The sequence below is a fragment of the Equus caballus genome, chromosome 4 (genome assembly GCF_041296265.1).
Source record: "Equus caballus isolate H_3958 breed thoroughbred chromosome 4, TB-T2T, whole genome shotgun sequence".
Lineage (NCBI taxonomy): Eukaryota > Metazoa > Chordata > Mammalia > Perissodactyla > Equidae > Equus > Equus caballus.
The window spans coordinates 11,537,509-11,553,003 of NC_091687.1; the positions used below are offsets into that span (position 1 = coordinate 11,537,509).

A 15,495-nucleotide genomic window follows, 5' to 3' on the forward strand; every position below is an offset into this window, starting at 1 on the left:
ATATCCATAACTGGTCCTTTTCTCTCTTGCCTCTTTTCAGTTCATTCTTTGAATTTAATTGCTAGTGCAGTGGGAAGCCCTATGAGTTTTAAGTAGAAGGATGATATGATATGATTTGTGACTTTAAAGTGATCATTCTGAAAGATGTGCAAAGAATGACTCCTTACAATGATCTGCAAGGGCTGGCGTGATCTGGTCTCTCATCCTCTCCAATTTCATTTCCTGTCTCTTTCTTGCTATGCTTCAGTTACATTGGTCTACTTTCAGTTTTTGGGTTTTTTTCGTGTATGCCAATCTTTCTCCTGCCTTAGGGCTTTCACACGTTATTCTCTTTGTTTTTAAAATTCTCCTCTATCTCCTCTCTCTATGGCAGTTCCTATAACTGTTTGTTTAGTTACCTTCTCTGCTATTCTTAAGTCCAAACGGGGCAGGACTATGTCTTTTCATTTGCTTATGTATACCCGGTACCTAGCATAATGCCTTACACAAAGCAGCACTCAGTATTTGTTGAATAAATAAACAACTAGTAATTACTGTTTTTATTCATGTGTTAAAAAAAATTAGTGTGCAAGCTCTATGTTAGTTGCTATGAGAACATGCAAAGGGTTTGTAATACACAATTCCAACCCTGAAATAGTTCTCAATTTACAAGGAGCGAAAGGATATGAATAATACTGTAGCATGGAAGAGGGCACTGTAGTTGGTGTAGTTTAAAGTTCTGCCACTAGCCTGCTGTGTGGCATCAGATACATTATTTCCCTTTTCTGTTCCTTTACTTATCCATCTTTAATATTAAGGGGTTTGACTAGACTTTCCTAAGGCTTTGGTTCTCAAATCTCCTGTGCAATTAATTGTACATTGGTTAAATGATTCTTTCCCAGGCTCCATCCCTGGAGAGTCTGATGCAGTAAGTCTAGGGTAGGGTCCAGGAATTCCCCCAGGTGATTGGGATATACAGCCAGGTTTAGGAACTACTGATCTAGATTTGTCTAGGTTCGCCATCTTATAATTCTAATTATAGTACAAGGCAAACTATGAAAGTGCAGTAGGAGTTGGACAAATTAAGACGTTATGTTTGTTCAGATGCAGGAAAATACTTTTTTGCTTGGGTGATGGGGAGCACTTGATGGAAATGGTGATGTTGAAATGGACTTTGAAGAGTGGATGGGGATATAGGCAGGTGCAGAAGTGAGGCGTGATTGGTGTCTAGTCAAGCTTAGTTGAAGGCCAGAATATATGCAAGTGAGCAGTTGGGAAGAAATTAACAGTTTTGATGCAATGGACCATAGTTCCAGTCTTGTTTTCCCCATGTTACCTATCATACTTGGTTGTCCTTTTGGAGATGAAAGATTCTATTATTGCAGCTTGAACCTCATTTGGCAGTAGTGAAACATGAGGTGACAGACACCATGAAGCTGCTTTGGGAAATAATTGAGCGTATTCTTCCTGAAGCCTTTTGGGGCTGTGCCCTTTGAGATCTACTTTGATCATCCCATTGGTTTTCTGGTTAGACATAAAGAATATCAGGACCCACTGTATTATCTAAAGTAATAGTTTTTCTATCCAAATTATTATTATTAAACCAAAGTTGGCTTTTTTGTTTAGATGAAACCATATAAAGGCAACATTCTGAGTAAATTATATGGCATCCACATGATGAAATAATGAGCCTAAGTTTAGGGGATGAAAGTGGTGATCTAATGCAATATTTAGAATGGATATACAGTATGTAGTTATTAACCTAAAAGTCACATCCTGCATTCTTTTAATTTGCAGAAAGTTTGTCATTAATTGCCAGGAAGCCTCTGATTTTTTATGCATAATCACGTCATAGCTGTTGACTTCCTCCCCCTTCTCCTGTTTTAAAATATATCCTTGTAAATAGTAGATTACTTTCAGATTAGCAATGCTCCTTTTAAACATTGGGTTGCTAAATTTAGCCCTGTTGCTCTCTTTTTTTAAAAATAGAATTCTTTTTTTCCCCAACTTTGCCTCTGAGTAGTTACTCACAAATCACACTCTGTTTTTGCATGGCAACTGGCTTCAAATCTTATTTAACCTTTCTGCCCATTGGGAGCTTGCTAGTTCTGAAGTGCTTTTTGTTTTCATGACTTCATATTGTGGGAGAGAATGGCTATGGTATTCCATTTACAAACAGTCTGCGAGATGAGTTTTCACCCTTCATTCAAACTCACTCTAAATGGGGCTACTTTTATTAAATCATTGTCAAAGATAGCTTATCAAGGCAGGGCCAGAAACACAGAAGTCAAAATTGAGAAGAAAGAATAAGGTAGTGGGCAAGAAATGAGACAGCCAGGCTGATGTCCACTCTAGAATCCAACCCATGCCTACGTTGGCAGCCATCTCAGATCAATCTAGGATTTACGGGTTGACCTGTATCATCCAGTCAGCCCACTACCTCATGCAGCTCTTGCCGATGTTGGTCTACTGACTGTCAGTTGACTTTGAAATTAGAAAAGTGGAAATACCAAGCCTCTTGTGATTCTTTGCTTGCAAAAAATTACCTTTATTAATGTGAATTCTTGCCCTTCAGTAGCACCAGAACTCCCTAGAGAATGACTTTCACCAGAATTTATTTGAAAGGAACAAAAAACCCCTCTCAACATACCTAGATCATAGAAGCACCTGTTCTATAGAAAAATCTAAGACTTGAGAAAATTTCTCCAATTTCAGGAAGAGCCTTCATGGGAAAATGACTACTATTGCATCCCTGGTACCTTTTTATCTACCAGACTCTTAAAAAGAATAATAGAGTCAGAAGTGTAGACCTTGGAAGCAAATTTAAGACCATTTACTATTTTGCAAAGTGTATTCTGTGTTCATGTTGGCATAGGATGGCATTGTACGCCTGCCTCTGCTTGCACTGGAGCACTTGGGATATTATCTGCTTACACATTAGGATTTCACTATTATTTGGTTGATGCGGGAGTTCTGCTTTTTTAAAAATAAGTTTGAAAACCATTGGTTTAGGTCAAGTGCCCACGACTTTTTAGAGTATATGTCTGAAGGTCAAAGAAGTTAAATTATATGCCTATGATGGTACAACTGCTTAGAGGGTGACAGAAATTAGAAACCATGAATTTGGACTTCCCAACCAGTGCATTTTTACTACAAAATGTTGATTTGATTTTTCCATTTTGAAAGACACAGAAGTTATCTGTGAAATGGTGATTAGCACTAGGCAGCCCCAGGCAGCCCTGGAATGCTCCATGTTTCAAATGCCCAAGACCAGATGGAAGTCCAGAAGTGGGTGACTCAAAGTTTATTAGTTTTGCCACCTGGGCAGTACAGCTAAACCAGCTGCCATAAGGCAGTTTCAATTTCAACAGAGCAGTAAATGAACATAAAAGTGAGTGTAAATCCCAAGAATAAAGTAAAGGAGAATGGTTGCTGCTGCAAGGAGATTCACACACGCCGAACCCTATTGACAGCCCTTGTAGGAGGCATGGCTGCCATGCTAGGTAGAGGGCAATAACAAATTGTGGCACCAAGCCTGAAAAATCACCCTGAGAGTTGTTCCAGGAGCCAGTCTCGATTTGGGATATGTTTGACCTGGCTTGGTAGATTCCCAGTCACATTTGATGATCTAGGATGGAAAAAGCAAACCCATGCTATATTATTATTATGTTATGAGGCCAGAAGCTTTTTTTCAGGAAGCAATGGAAAGTTGTTATTAGGTCACTTTCTTTCCATAGTTCTGGGCCCTTGGAGGCATGGATATTCATTGGAACATATGCTCCTTGTGGCAGCTCACCAGGAATCATGTCATTATCCTCATGTTATCCTCACAGGGAGTTGAGTTACTGTAGGTTTTCGAGATCTGTATATGAAATACTGCAAGAGTCAGAGGTTGTCCCTACGGTTTTAGACGACCCCTTTAATAGGTCTATTGTTTTTGAAAACTGAAATAAGTATAATAATGAGAATATGGGCCTAGGTCCAAACTGAGAGAGGTACAGTAATTTTTGTTCAAATTAGAATGATTCACTAATAAATAAAAACAAAGTCAAATAATTATGATCCTCTGTGTTAGAATGCTTTGGGCAGCAAGTATCAGAAAACTTGACTAAACAGACTTAAACAAAATAGAAGTTTATTATTATTATTTTTTCATGTAATGAGAAGTTTAGAGGAAAGGCTCCTGACTTTGGCTCCCCTGCTCAGTGGTGGCACAAGCTGTTTTTGTGTCATCTTGATGGAAAGTAAAAGAGGAAAGGAATGTATACTTGCTGATTGCTATGGCTTTGATGTTAAAGGCTGGACTGAGGTTCCATCTGCTGGGTCAACCTCTGCCTTCAGATGATCTTTTTTGGAGCTGAATGTTTCTGTGTTTATATTTCTCAGCTGACAATTGCTCAGTACTTAGCCTCATGCAATAATGTAATACTGCTCTTCCTTTCTTTGTATGATGAAAGTGTCTATGCGTGCATGTTTTCTAACCAAACAGGATACTTTTCTGTCACTTTTTTTCCTTCTACAATGACATGAAGTGACATCAAGTGAGAACTTTTATATTTTAACCTTCTGTTTGTGAGTGTAAATAAACTAGCTTTTTTTTGTTGTTTGTTTTCCTGGTAGGTGGCATGTTTGACCCAGGTGGCTGCTAATTATCTTATTGACCAAAAGGAAGCAAAACGCTGGGGCACAGCTCATGGCAGTATTGTTCCTTACCAGGTAAGAATACAGAGTGTAGGGTTGGACTGCTGTAATCTGCAGTTTTGTATGATATGAGTTTGGGAAATGATTCCTTTTTTTAAAAAAACTGTCAGGGTATTCTGTTATGTATCTTTGTCTCACTATAACAAGATTTTCTTGTTCACTTTAAGTTCTGTGTTTTGCACATTTCTTCATCAGAAGATTAGTAACAGGACACTTGAATAGATCAAAGGAGTTTGCTGAAAGTGAGTGACTTTTGGACTCATATGATGGTTTCCTTTTTTTTTTCACCCAAAAGAGGCACTGCTTGTAGCCGTTTTATAAAGCATGGTTTGTTCACCATGTTAGTTATGAACCAAATGTTACCTACCCTAGCTGCAATAATATTCTCACAAGGTTCCAGTAAAATGAAAATTTGCGTGTGATGGATCTTCATTTTTTGACCAAAGCAGATGGTTCAGGAACTCCTGTTCTTTATTAAGTGTCTAAACTTGTCCTTAGGAATTCTTGACTTTGGCTAGTGTGAATGAATATGTGAAGTAACTGTGATCTTTCAAAAATAAAAATAAGAACAAAAACTCTAACTCTTCTTTCAAATCCCTAACCTTTGCTTAGCCCAGTTGCATCATATCACTGTATTTCGTAATGTCTTTGTCACATCTTCTGTACTGTGTTGTGAGGTTAAGAGTGGAGGTGTCTTTTTCATCATTGTATCACTTCTCACATCCAACAGAAGCATGTATAAGATACTATATAAATATCTGTTGAATAAAGGAGTGCATTTTACAGTAGTTATTTCAATGCTAGTCTTCTTGACAGAACACGTAAAAGTCAGCATTTTCCATTTGCCAGGAAACCCATCAACACTGCTAATCATCCTTTTAGTTTTAAGAACATTATTTCCTTGGGCAAAACCAGTTTCATTTCCATTTTCTTTAATGCAGCTTTGAGGAAAGCAGTGACCCGATGTGAATCTAGAATTCTTTTCTCTCTGTTTCTGTTTATGGTCTCTTTACACCTGAGGCGTTACTATGATTTCTCAGTAAAACTGCTTTTGAACACATTTAGTTAATCTTTTGGCATAATTACAGTTGTGGAGACATTTTCTTTAGTGCCTCTCCTCTTTTCTCCAGCCATGGTTTTTTGATCACCATTAGTGACATTTTGCTTCCCCACTTTTTAGTGCTTTGTGGTTGATCCTACAGTTCTAGCCAGACCAGATAAGAAATCTGATACCTAGATTGGATAGATGGACTCCAACTCTGATCTCTTCCCTCTTTGTTGAATATTCTTTCGGATCGTGCTGCCTTTGACAGGAGAGTGCTGTGATTTCTGTTCTCTTCTTCTACTCCACCCCACACCCTCTCTATCAAACTTGCTCCAGGCCAAGAGGTCTCATCAACTAATTTATCCTCATCCTTGATAATGAAAATCCCTCTCAAGCGCATTTTAACAGTGAGCGATGTTGAACCCATGGGGATTCATCTCAAATAATGGAAGTCCAGTCTTCAGTTTTTGATGTGTACAGAGAAAGCATTTGTGGGTGGGAAGGCTTGAGAGTGTAATTCCAAGTCATATCACATAGGGAACTGTTCATTATGTTCTAGTATAAGGTTTGTAGTTTATTTTTTTTGAAATAAAATGTCTTTTAAAAAGGTTTTGTGTAGACTTCAGCTATCCCTCCTGGGTGTTTGTACCTAGAGCTCTGGCCTCTTGAGTATGCTCTCAATTATTTCACTGTGAGGTGAAAAGAAATTTAGAATTTTTAGCTTTTCTTATGGTAGGTGAAAGATATGGGAGACTGTGTGAGTGTGTGTGTTTCTATTCTTTGAAGACAGAAATGTGCTTTTTCTGCTTGAATTGTCCCAGTCACATAAAATGGATACTGTGCTCATTTGATCTAGTTGATTGCAGCTTTATTATCTATAAGAAATAAGAGAAGATTACTAGGGTCTTTCTTAGGAGCCCAGAATTAATTTGTTTCCTCTTGGTAGAGAACTGGTTCAGCACTGTGATTAAGGAACAAATGCAAATTTAGCTTGAATGAAACTAGCATAACCAAGATGGGTCCTAGATATGCTTATAGACCCTGGTCTGTTTTCAATTTTTAAAATAGATTTGGGAAACATTTTTATGGGTGAATGCCAGGATAATTATAATTCAGTTTTCTATAATAATTACAGCTTTGCATCTAATTTGAGTTGTCTGAGTTTTGAGCTGAAAGTCTGTAATGGAAGACCCTGATGGTCTCAGGAATTAGTTAAGGTGCCCAGCTCACTTTCCTCAATTCTTGTTGAACCCTATTTGAAAGAGCATAGACCTTGAATGCATGGAATGTAAATTTCTGAAAAGTAGTGATCCTTGATTTGTGTGTTATTTTATATATATGCAATTCTTAATTTCTCAGGTTGATTATCCACTTATCTTTCCTCCCAATTCTTTGGATGCCAACTTTTTCAGAACGAGTAAGCCAAACAAAAAGCAGACAGAATTGTGATAATCGTTTTGCTACTTGTTGAACATATTTGTGGATACTTTTCTGAGAATTCAGATTTTTAAAAAGAGGTTTTAGACTTCAATGCTTTTTTGGTTCCCATTACCATTGGACTTTGCCACTGAGAAGCACCTTGCCCAAAGTTATTAATAATTACATAATATTCATGTTAATATTTTTAGTGCATTAGTATTAGTCCAATGTTTCTCAACCCTTCAAACAGTTATATTTATAAAGACAGGAGGTTTTTAGAGATGGGAGAGGAGAGTGCCGAGAAAGCAGTTAGTCAGTCTTCAAAAAGAATGTATTTTATTATGTAACAGTTATCAGTGGGGCCAGTGCCCTTTAGATGTGTGACTAACATGGTAATCCTTCTAATTTCATAGCCTGTATATATTCAAAACTCTCTTCCAAATTCCTTCAACAGCCCAGGAGCCTATATTTTCATGTCCTCCTTCGCTTTCTGGGCTCTTGACCCACACTGACCTCGACCTCTCTCAAATATTATAGAAGATCCATTCACAAATACACTCATGAGGATGGGAGACTATACTGAATATTTTGAAGAAAAATGGAGTTTTTTATAGATGAAACTTATGCAATCTCTGATAGGAAGCTTCAACCTTTCTTCCCATATCCTTTGGCTGCTCCTAGGGAGTGTTAGTGTCCTGAATAACGTAAGAATCTCCCCATCTTCTGTTCCTTTCTCTTCCTTCTTCTTTTGTCTCTTCTTCTTTTCAAGAGCAATGAATTCCTCTAGTCTTATACAGAGTTATTACACTCTCTAGGCACAGATCTTTGGGTGGCTACCTAAATACTTAACAATTTACTGTTTATATAAAGAGAGTTCCTTCCTAAGGGGCATGCTGGTGTGTGGATCTAATAGGAGCCTACTAAGCTCTCTCTGTGCTCCTGGTCTCTCCCAGTCCATACAACTTGCAGGAGCTCACAGAGTACCATATGCTCCTTCAGCTACAGTCTTGCCCCCATGATCAGTGTAAACTGCCCAAGAGTCTGGGGAATGAGACTACAACCACAACTATCTGCTTCCCTTAAAAGACTACCGGAACTAATCTCATCACTTTACACATTTTCCTCAATCACCACCAGGACTCTAAGCCTTCCAGGCCATCTATTATCACCTAGACAATTATTCCCATATGGCTCTGTTCATCTCTTCCTTTGATCCCGTCATGTCTTCTGTCATCAATCTTGGTGGCTCTAAAGTCTACATAGAGGACCCATGCAACAGCCTATCCTCTCTTTTCTTTAACCTGCCATCCCAATACTTTTAATGATCTTTTCCTGTTTTCACATGGCTCCCACTCAGGTCTTTCTAAAGTTCTAACATACGTATGAATTGTTTAGAAATTTTGTTAAGATGCAGATTCTGATTCCAGGTGATGTTGATGCTGCGCTATGAGTAATAAGGTTCTAGATCTAGACTTTGTTGTTATCGATGACTATCCCATCTCCTTTGTACTAAACTGGCAAAATCCCACTGCTGATTAGACTTAATACTCCATCTATTCCATGTCTGTACTCAAGCAGTGGATATGGCTAGAAGAAAACCATAACCACCACGTTGACGATCTATCTCACTTTCAGTTTATGGCTGTCTCTCTCAAGATGTCCCTCAGCTTACCCAGCAATCCTGCCACACTTACCTACATATTTATTTTCTCTCTTTGAGATGACTATTGCACATTTTCTCTCTCCTCAAATCTTCCCTTCTCTCCTCATCCTTAGCCAAAGATTCTGCCTCTTATTTCACTAAAAATTGATGTAATCAGAAGAGAACTACTTCATCTTTTCTCTGCTGTACCTCCTAAACTGCTACCTGTGTACCCACATATAGTCCACTTGATTTCCTCCTATCACAATGGATGGACTGTCCTTTTCACATTTTACCTACTTGAAGGCATTGCTCCTGCACTGTCTCCTCTATCACCTGTGTTATCCATCAGTGCACAAACATATGATTACATCCTTCACCTTAAAGACCCAGCCACCTACCTTGGACCCTCCGGGCAGGTCTTTCTATCTCCCGTCCCGTTTCTCCATGCTCTTATATTACAAAACTCCTCTAAAGAGTTTCCAGCGGTGTCTGCTGGAAGGAAGCACTCCCCCCTCTGTTCTACAGTGCCATTTGTGCCTCACAGGCAAAGGGATTTTACAGCACTGAGGCCTCAGGAGTTTGGCTGCTGTGGAATAGTTAGAGGAAGTTGACTTTCTGAGCAGTTCATTAATAAGAATACTCGTTTTATGTTTTTTTCTTGAGCCTTTGAAATGTAGGGCCTTCAAAGGGATTTTTTCCTTTAAATGGCTTGATAATTTGCATGGTGATTTCTTTTAGACTTTTTTTTTTTCTTCTGGAGTAGCTTCTAATTCAAGAGATTGAAGAAAACAATTATTCAGATGATTAAATAAAATCATGGCTCCCTTTCTTCAGTTTGGGCTCATTTAAGTAAGAAGTAGAGCAGGAAGCTGTGCTATGTTATTTCTGGTAGGGACGTTATACTGTATATTTAATTTGGCACAAGCAGACACTCAGGCAGGCAGTAAATTCCAAGTTTGAAGAGATGCAGCACTTTGCTATCATTCCTTAGAAAACGTCAAAATGCTGTTAAATCATAGCAGATTAGGTAACCTTGGGGATCTTTTTTTAAAACTTATGTTAAGGATTTGAGTCAAATTGTAAACAATATGCATCTGTCTCTTGTGTGACTTTTTTTTTTTTTTTTACCATAGTCACACTAAGGCACTCGCTAAAGTTGGAGAGTACAACTTAAACAGGCATTTGATTGTATTGCACATTTAATTTAATTGATGCATTGGTAATAGCAGTAATAATAATAATGCTGGCTTGAGCATGATTGAACACATACAATGTAACTGGGATATGTATATACACACACACACACACACACACACATATATATTCTCATTTCATATTGATGAAGGGGAGACTGGAGAGAGAGAGCAACTTTTCTATGGCCATAGCTAGACAGTTGAAGAGCCTGGATTGGAACCATGGTTTTAAGATTTCAAAACTTGATTCTTTTCTCACCATGTCCAACTAGTAGTTCTTTTGGTGCTTGACACATTGCGGATGCCTGTCTTTTCATTTGGCAGATGGTAGAATTCTTCTAATCTGTTTCCATCATGTCTTTGACAAATGACCTGCTTATTATGATTCCAGAAGCTACCAACCTAAGAAGTGATCTTGCTATAGAAGTAGATTTGAATTCTGAACTCTTGGGTAGTTGTAGGTTTCCCTCTGCTGTGTTTTCAATTCCTGCTTTCAAATGACTCTTGATAAATCAATTAAACTACAATTTCTTGAGCCCCCTATAGAGTAAGCACTGTTTTGGTTCCTGGAGGCTTCCAGATGAGGAAGAACTGGGCCCTGGATTCCAGGAGCTCCGAGGCAGTATAGCAGGCACAGCTGGAAGAGCTTCAGCTTTGGAGTACGACAGACCTGGCTCAGAACTTGGCTCTGCCACTGATTGGCTGTGAAATCTTGGACAGGTCTTTTGATATCCCTAATGTTAGCTGCTTCCTATGCAAAAGGTTATAATGATAGTTGTGTCCATGTTTACTGAAGGAATTAAATGAGATAGTGAATGCTAAGTGTTTTATTCAGTGCTTGACTCTCGTAAGCATTCAATAAAAGGTGGCTACTATTATTATTTCTGTGGTTGAACTAATGATTATGACTTTGTAAAATAGTTTCTAGGGGGGCCGGCCCGGTGGTGCAGCGATTAAGTTTGCACATTCCACTTCGGCGTCCCGGGGTTTACCGGTTGAGATCCCTGGTGTGGACATGGCACCGCTTGGCAAGGCATGCTGTGGTAGGCGTCCCACATATAAAGTAGAGGAAGATGGGCATGGATGTTAGCTCAGGGCCAGGCTTCCTCAGCAAAAAGAGGAGGATTGGCAGCACATGTTAGCTCATGGCTAATATTCCTCAAAAAAAAAAAAGTTTCTAGGAAACTATGAAATAGTCTCTATGAAAACTATCCATGGCAGCTTAGGGGCAGAGTAAATAAAGATACACAGCTGAATTTCTTTCTTAATGAAATTCTACTTTAATTTCCTTTTTTTTTTTTAAAGATGAAAAGGAGAGCAATGCATTGTGGTACTTTTCTGTTTTAAAAAACTGTCCTCAGATCTTTTTCTGAAACTGTAGTATTTTGCCATTGCCATAATGTAGCATTATTTAAAGAAATACAATGTCAGGAGAATCATCTATAGCAACACCACTCAATTGTCACAGGGAACAGGGATGCTAGTTTACTGAAGCATCTGGTTGAGTTTTAGTATAAATTCATACCTAACAAGATAAAATATGACAAAAATGATTTTCACAAGTAGTCTCTGAGAAGCCCACAAGATGGGAACCAATCTCTGTAAAAAGATATCTACCTAACCCTTTGAGAGCCAAAAATTGTGGATATTTCTCCCTCCGTTTTAAAAAGTGAGAGAACTACAGAACATTTTAAACATCTATTCTTACAACCTTAAGATTGCAATGAACTTTGATAATGTTTACCCAGTAAGAAATACCTGGAGATTTATTGGGAACAAAAGTGCAGATGATAGCAAGCAAGTTAGATTACATCTCAGAGGTTTCTGCAAACGTTTGGATTGCTTAGCAATGGCAAATTAGAATATTCAAGTATTTTTTATTTTTTTGTAAATTAAGGAATGGATTATCTGAGTTTCCCCTGCCAGGTAGCTTTTGAATATTTGCTTTAGGGTGTGTGTGCTTTGATCTCTATGAATTTGGGGTTCTTGTTAAAACAAAACAAAATCTTTTATTTGAAGATCCTGGTTACTTTGAAACCAAATGGCCTGGACTTTACCACAGTCCTAAGAATATAAGTAATTGGGCAGTCCAACAGGCAAATAAAATTAGGGCAGATATGTCAGCTACGAGTATGATAGCAGCCACCCTCTGGGCTTCTGCTTAGAAAAGGTTTGGCCTTTAAAATAAAATTCCTAAATTTAAAATAAATTGGGCAATATGACGTTTAAGGAGAGCATATTGACAAAGAATAAATATACTTATCACTGTTCAAAACTATTGTGATTTTTAAAAATCAGAATTGCCTCCAGTTGACAGATATGATATTTTTAATGCATTTCACTAAGAGGTAAAATAGAAGGAGGCACAAGGAAAGGCAAGATATCTTAAGGAGTAAATCTGGAATTCCTTTAGGATCTTATCAGCTTCTCTTGCATTCTAAATATACATGCAGAATTGATGAGATTGTATCCTGTTTACGCCTATCAATTTGGCTAAAATTATCCAAAAGAATCGAATGCCATTTTGAATATTCAGTTAAATAAGAATATTATTAGTTATTACCCTTAATAATATTGTATTAAAAATAATCATTATAATCGTTAGAGATAAAGTTTATTGAATGATTACTGTGTGTTGGTTATTAACTTCTTTACATATATTAATTCAATCCTCACAACAACCCTGTGAAATGGGTATGGTTATTGTCTTCACTTTCAGATGAGGAAACTGAGGCATAGAGAGGTTAGGTAACTAACTTGCCCAAGGTCACAGTGAGTGGGGTAGCTGGGATTCTAACCAAGGCAGGGGGACTATGCTATATAGGCAGATGACTCAGTGCTACTCACTTACACTGGCTTGCTTAGTTTCATTTTCTGTCTTCATTCCACTTTTGGGGAAGAATTATGTGAAATTTTCCTCTACATAATTTCCCCTTTAGGACTGCCAAGAGCAATTGAAGAGGTATAAACAGTTCTGTTGTTTACTTATTATAGAGATCTTTAATTAAGACTTAAAAGTAAATTTCCTTCAGGAAATCAGGTTGTACAGCTCTTGAATAAATCCTTTGATTGCATATGTTAAAACTGTATTAGAATCATAATGGAGTCAAGTTATAGTAAAACAGCTATCTGTAGCTCCATCTATGTAACGAGAACAATACTGTCCTTGAGCGACACATGAGCTTGGGATGGTTTTAGCTAGTGTGAGACTCATAGTTGCTGGTTTTCAAACTCTATGAGGTTGGTAGACTGGCGGGGGGGTGGGGTGTGGAGTTGGGGTGGGAAGGAGTATTTGGGGGCATAAGGAGGAGTATTCAGGGGCATTGGGTGGGGGCAGCCTGGGGAGAAATCAAGTGGCAGATCTCCAAGTATTCCAACTCCATCTCAACCAGAACAGCTCCACTTTTTTGTTTGTTTGAAATAGGGGTTCCACTGCTTAAAAGTGATTATTTGTCCTAGAGCAGTCGGCTTTACTGAGGGATTCTACTGGACCGGGAAGTGGGTTTTGTACACGTTCATGTGTGTGTTTTGGAAGAGAAAGCCTGACTTTCATCCAAGGTGATGGCTCCTAGAACTGTGACCCAGAACCAAAGAAAGGGTTCTAATCTGGCTGAGAAGGGGGCCTTGGCAGGAGGAGTTTGTGGGGGGGCCTAGCAGAGCTCCTCTGTGGAAGAGCGCACATGTTACCTTCCAGCTAGGAGTCTGGCTTGGTGGCTCTGCATGGAGGTCAATGCTCTTTGGCTCAGATAAATCACATAGGACTGGATTCTGGAAATGGTTGGATTTGGATATAGTTACACATCCTGTTCTGTTCTTAGGGGTGTCCAGGGCAAATACTGTTGAAATTCTGAGTAGGTGTGCTTAGCGTTCAGACAATACCCTGATGGCTCCCTATTCAGGGGCAGGTTACCTGGGGGAAAAAGAACTGAGTTCTGATATGGTACAAATTACTATTATAATTCAATATTGGGCAAATAAATAATAACAATAAAGGAAAATCTGTAAGACGTTAAGTTCTGAAGTGAGCCTGTATTGGAGTCAAATCATGCCCACCTATAAATATGGCTTGTGAAGTGTGCTCTTTTCCTTCTTAGTTTTGTTTCTGGCGTTTGGGAAAAGGAGTACTGGTGCAGGGACTCTGCACAGACAGGAGATGTTAAGTGTGCATGCTGGGGGGGAGGGGCGGGCAGTGAATTTTTTGAACTCATGTTAATAATTCGTTTGACCTAATTTTAACCTGGAAATGAGTCTCAAGTGTCCCTTCCCCGTTTTCTTTCCTGAGGGTAAAAGCAGGTGTGAAATGCTCCAGGTCCTCAACCACTCTAAGTGGTCCGTGGAGCAGCAGCATCGGCTGGAAGCTTGTTGGAAATAATAGACTCTAGTTTATTCTACTGAATCAGAATCTGCATTTTAACAAGATTCTCAGGTGATTCGTTTTCACATTAGGTTTTGAGAAGCCCTGCTCTGAAGTACATGTGAAATCCTCTGGTCGTTGTATTATGAGTCCACTAGATGTCACTCTTGTAACCTGGTAATGGGATGGTATTTTTCAATGGGGACTTGGAAGAATCCATGAACAGGATCACGTTATTAGGTGATTTCCTCCCTACTCTTAGAGCTACTGATATACATGTTGATTATTTAAGGTAAAGTTACCTTTCTCTCTGGTTCAAAGTCCTGGAGAGAGATTCCTGGGAATGATTTTCATCGTGTTGAATTAGCACTCTTGCCTCTGCCTTTCCCTCCTTCAAGCCCCCTGTTGCTTGAGTTAGTTCTGTCATTATATAACCTTAGCACAAGAATATGCTGCAGATGCTCTGACTGACTGGCTCACTGAGAAAACAGCGTCCTGGGCTGCTCAGCACAGTGACATAGAATAAATGTACAGATTTGATCTCTGTAGAAATGACTGAGAGCAGAAAGGAAGCAAGGCTATATCCTGAAATTAACATCACCTCTATGTGATTGTTGAAGGAAGTGCAGACCTTTCTGAATTCTTGGGTGTCCCAAGGGTGGTTTTACAAAGAAGATCGAGTCTACTTCTGCTTAGAAAGAAATGTCCCAAGTGTAATCTTGTAGGGCATTAGTTTTAGCCGTGAAGATGAATATGAGGGATGTTTATAGGTAAAGTAAGATCCAGAGGGAGATGATATACTTTCAGAGATATATGAGGCCCCTAGGACTAGTCCTGTTAGCAACTGGTTAGGTCTACATATTAGGAAAGAGAGGTGAAAAGGTTAAGGACTATACTTTAGAATATCCAATTTTTTGCCGGATGCCCAGCTTGAGAAAAGGTAGTTCTTGAAATAAATCAACCTCTTGCAAAACTCTCCTCCCTCTGAGTCTGATGTGGTTGTTTCTCTGTTTCAGTTAACAAGGGTAGCAAGCAAGTCATAAAGTAGCAGGTATGTGTGTGCTTGGGTGTGTTTTGTGAGTTGTGTATTTCTTCTTCTTGGTGTATGGGAGGGGCATTTAATTTATAATATCACTAAATGAAAGAAAAATGTTTAATT

At 38.7% G+C, this 15,495-nt stretch overlaps 1 protein-coding gene across 24 annotated transcripts in view; it reads left to right on the forward strand.

The window, feature by feature from the left end:
* Window positions 1-15,495, forward strand: part of SUGCT (succinyl-CoA:glutarate-CoA transferase) — a 749,025-nt gene that overhangs the window by 146,615 nt on the left and 586,915 nt on the right. For 17 of the 24 annotated variants that reach the window (XR_011437729.1, XR_011437726.1, XR_011437727.1 and 14 more), the window contains one exon: window positions 4,600-4,695. The exons of the other annotated variants lie outside the window; for them this stretch is intronic. Coding sequence is in view for 14 of the 17 variants with exons in the window: in XM_070264346.1 (XP_070120447.1) it covers window positions 4,600-4,695 (96 nt within the window). In the remaining 3 variants the exon portion in view is untranslated. The remainder of the gene's footprint in view (window positions 1-4,599; window positions 4,696-15,495) is intronic. 24 annotated transcript variants of the gene reach the window in all.